At 54.3% G+C, this 670-nt stretch overlaps 1 protein-coding gene across 1 annotated transcript in view; it reads right to left on the bottom strand.

Moving 5' to 3' along the window:
- Positions 1-106: 106 nt before the first annotated feature.
- The window catches only part of RRM1 (ribonucleotide reductase M1), a gene marked incomplete at both ends in the record, with an annotated part of 5,111 nt that continues 4,547 nt past the window's right edge, over positions 107-670 (bottom strand). Inside the window, one exon of the mRNA XM_010147761.1 lies at positions 107-256. Coding sequence (XP_010146063.1) covers positions 107-256 — 150 coding nt within the window. The remainder of the gene's footprint in view (positions 257-670) is intronic.

Below are 670 nucleotides of genomic sequence, written 5' to 3' on the forward strand. Positions count from 1 at the left end.
AGGATTACAAACTCCCTCGCTGATTCCTCCCGCCCAAGGCTGAGCCAGGATGGCTGCAGAACCCTCTGGCAGCAGAGGCTGGGCACGGTGCAGCCCCCGCGCTCACCTCTGGGATGGGGTAGTAGTTGATGTCGATGATTTTGTTCAGGTTTCGCACAATAACTTTGGTGACTTCGGCGAGCTTCTTGAAATCGTAGGTGTGCTCGGAAGTGACGTACATGTTCAGGGCGATAGAGGCCAAGTTACAAACGGCGACCTGGGGAGAAAGCAGGGAGGAATCAGGCACGCAAGGCAACACCTCGTGCCAAACACAACCGCAGGCCCGGAGCCTGCTCTCTCTCCCAGCTTTGGGGACAAAGAACCCAGCACCACACCCGGCTGGAGAAGTTCACTCCTCCTTCTTGGCTACCTTACAAGCTGCAAAAAGGGCAATAACAACTCAAAACAGTTCAGTAGGTACCAGTATCACCATGAGAATTCCGTTCTTGGTCAACCCCGCTGCCCATAAGCCATCCTGCCAGGAACGAAACCTAACCACTTCTGTGTTGGCAGAAGCAGCAGCTGATCCCAGCGAGATCCAGGCTATACTGAGGCATTTAGAATCAGACTGGTTTGGGTGGGAAGGGACCTTAAAGATCATCAAGTTCCCGCAGCAGAAGGACACGGAGGC

This window comes from Eurypyga helias, unplaced genomic scaffold (genome assembly GCF_000690775.1).
Source record: "Eurypyga helias isolate BGI_N326 unplaced genomic scaffold, ASM69077v1 scaffold22202, whole genome shotgun sequence".
Taxonomy (NCBI): Eukaryota; Metazoa; Chordata; class Aves; order Eurypygiformes; family Eurypygidae; genus Eurypyga; species Eurypyga helias.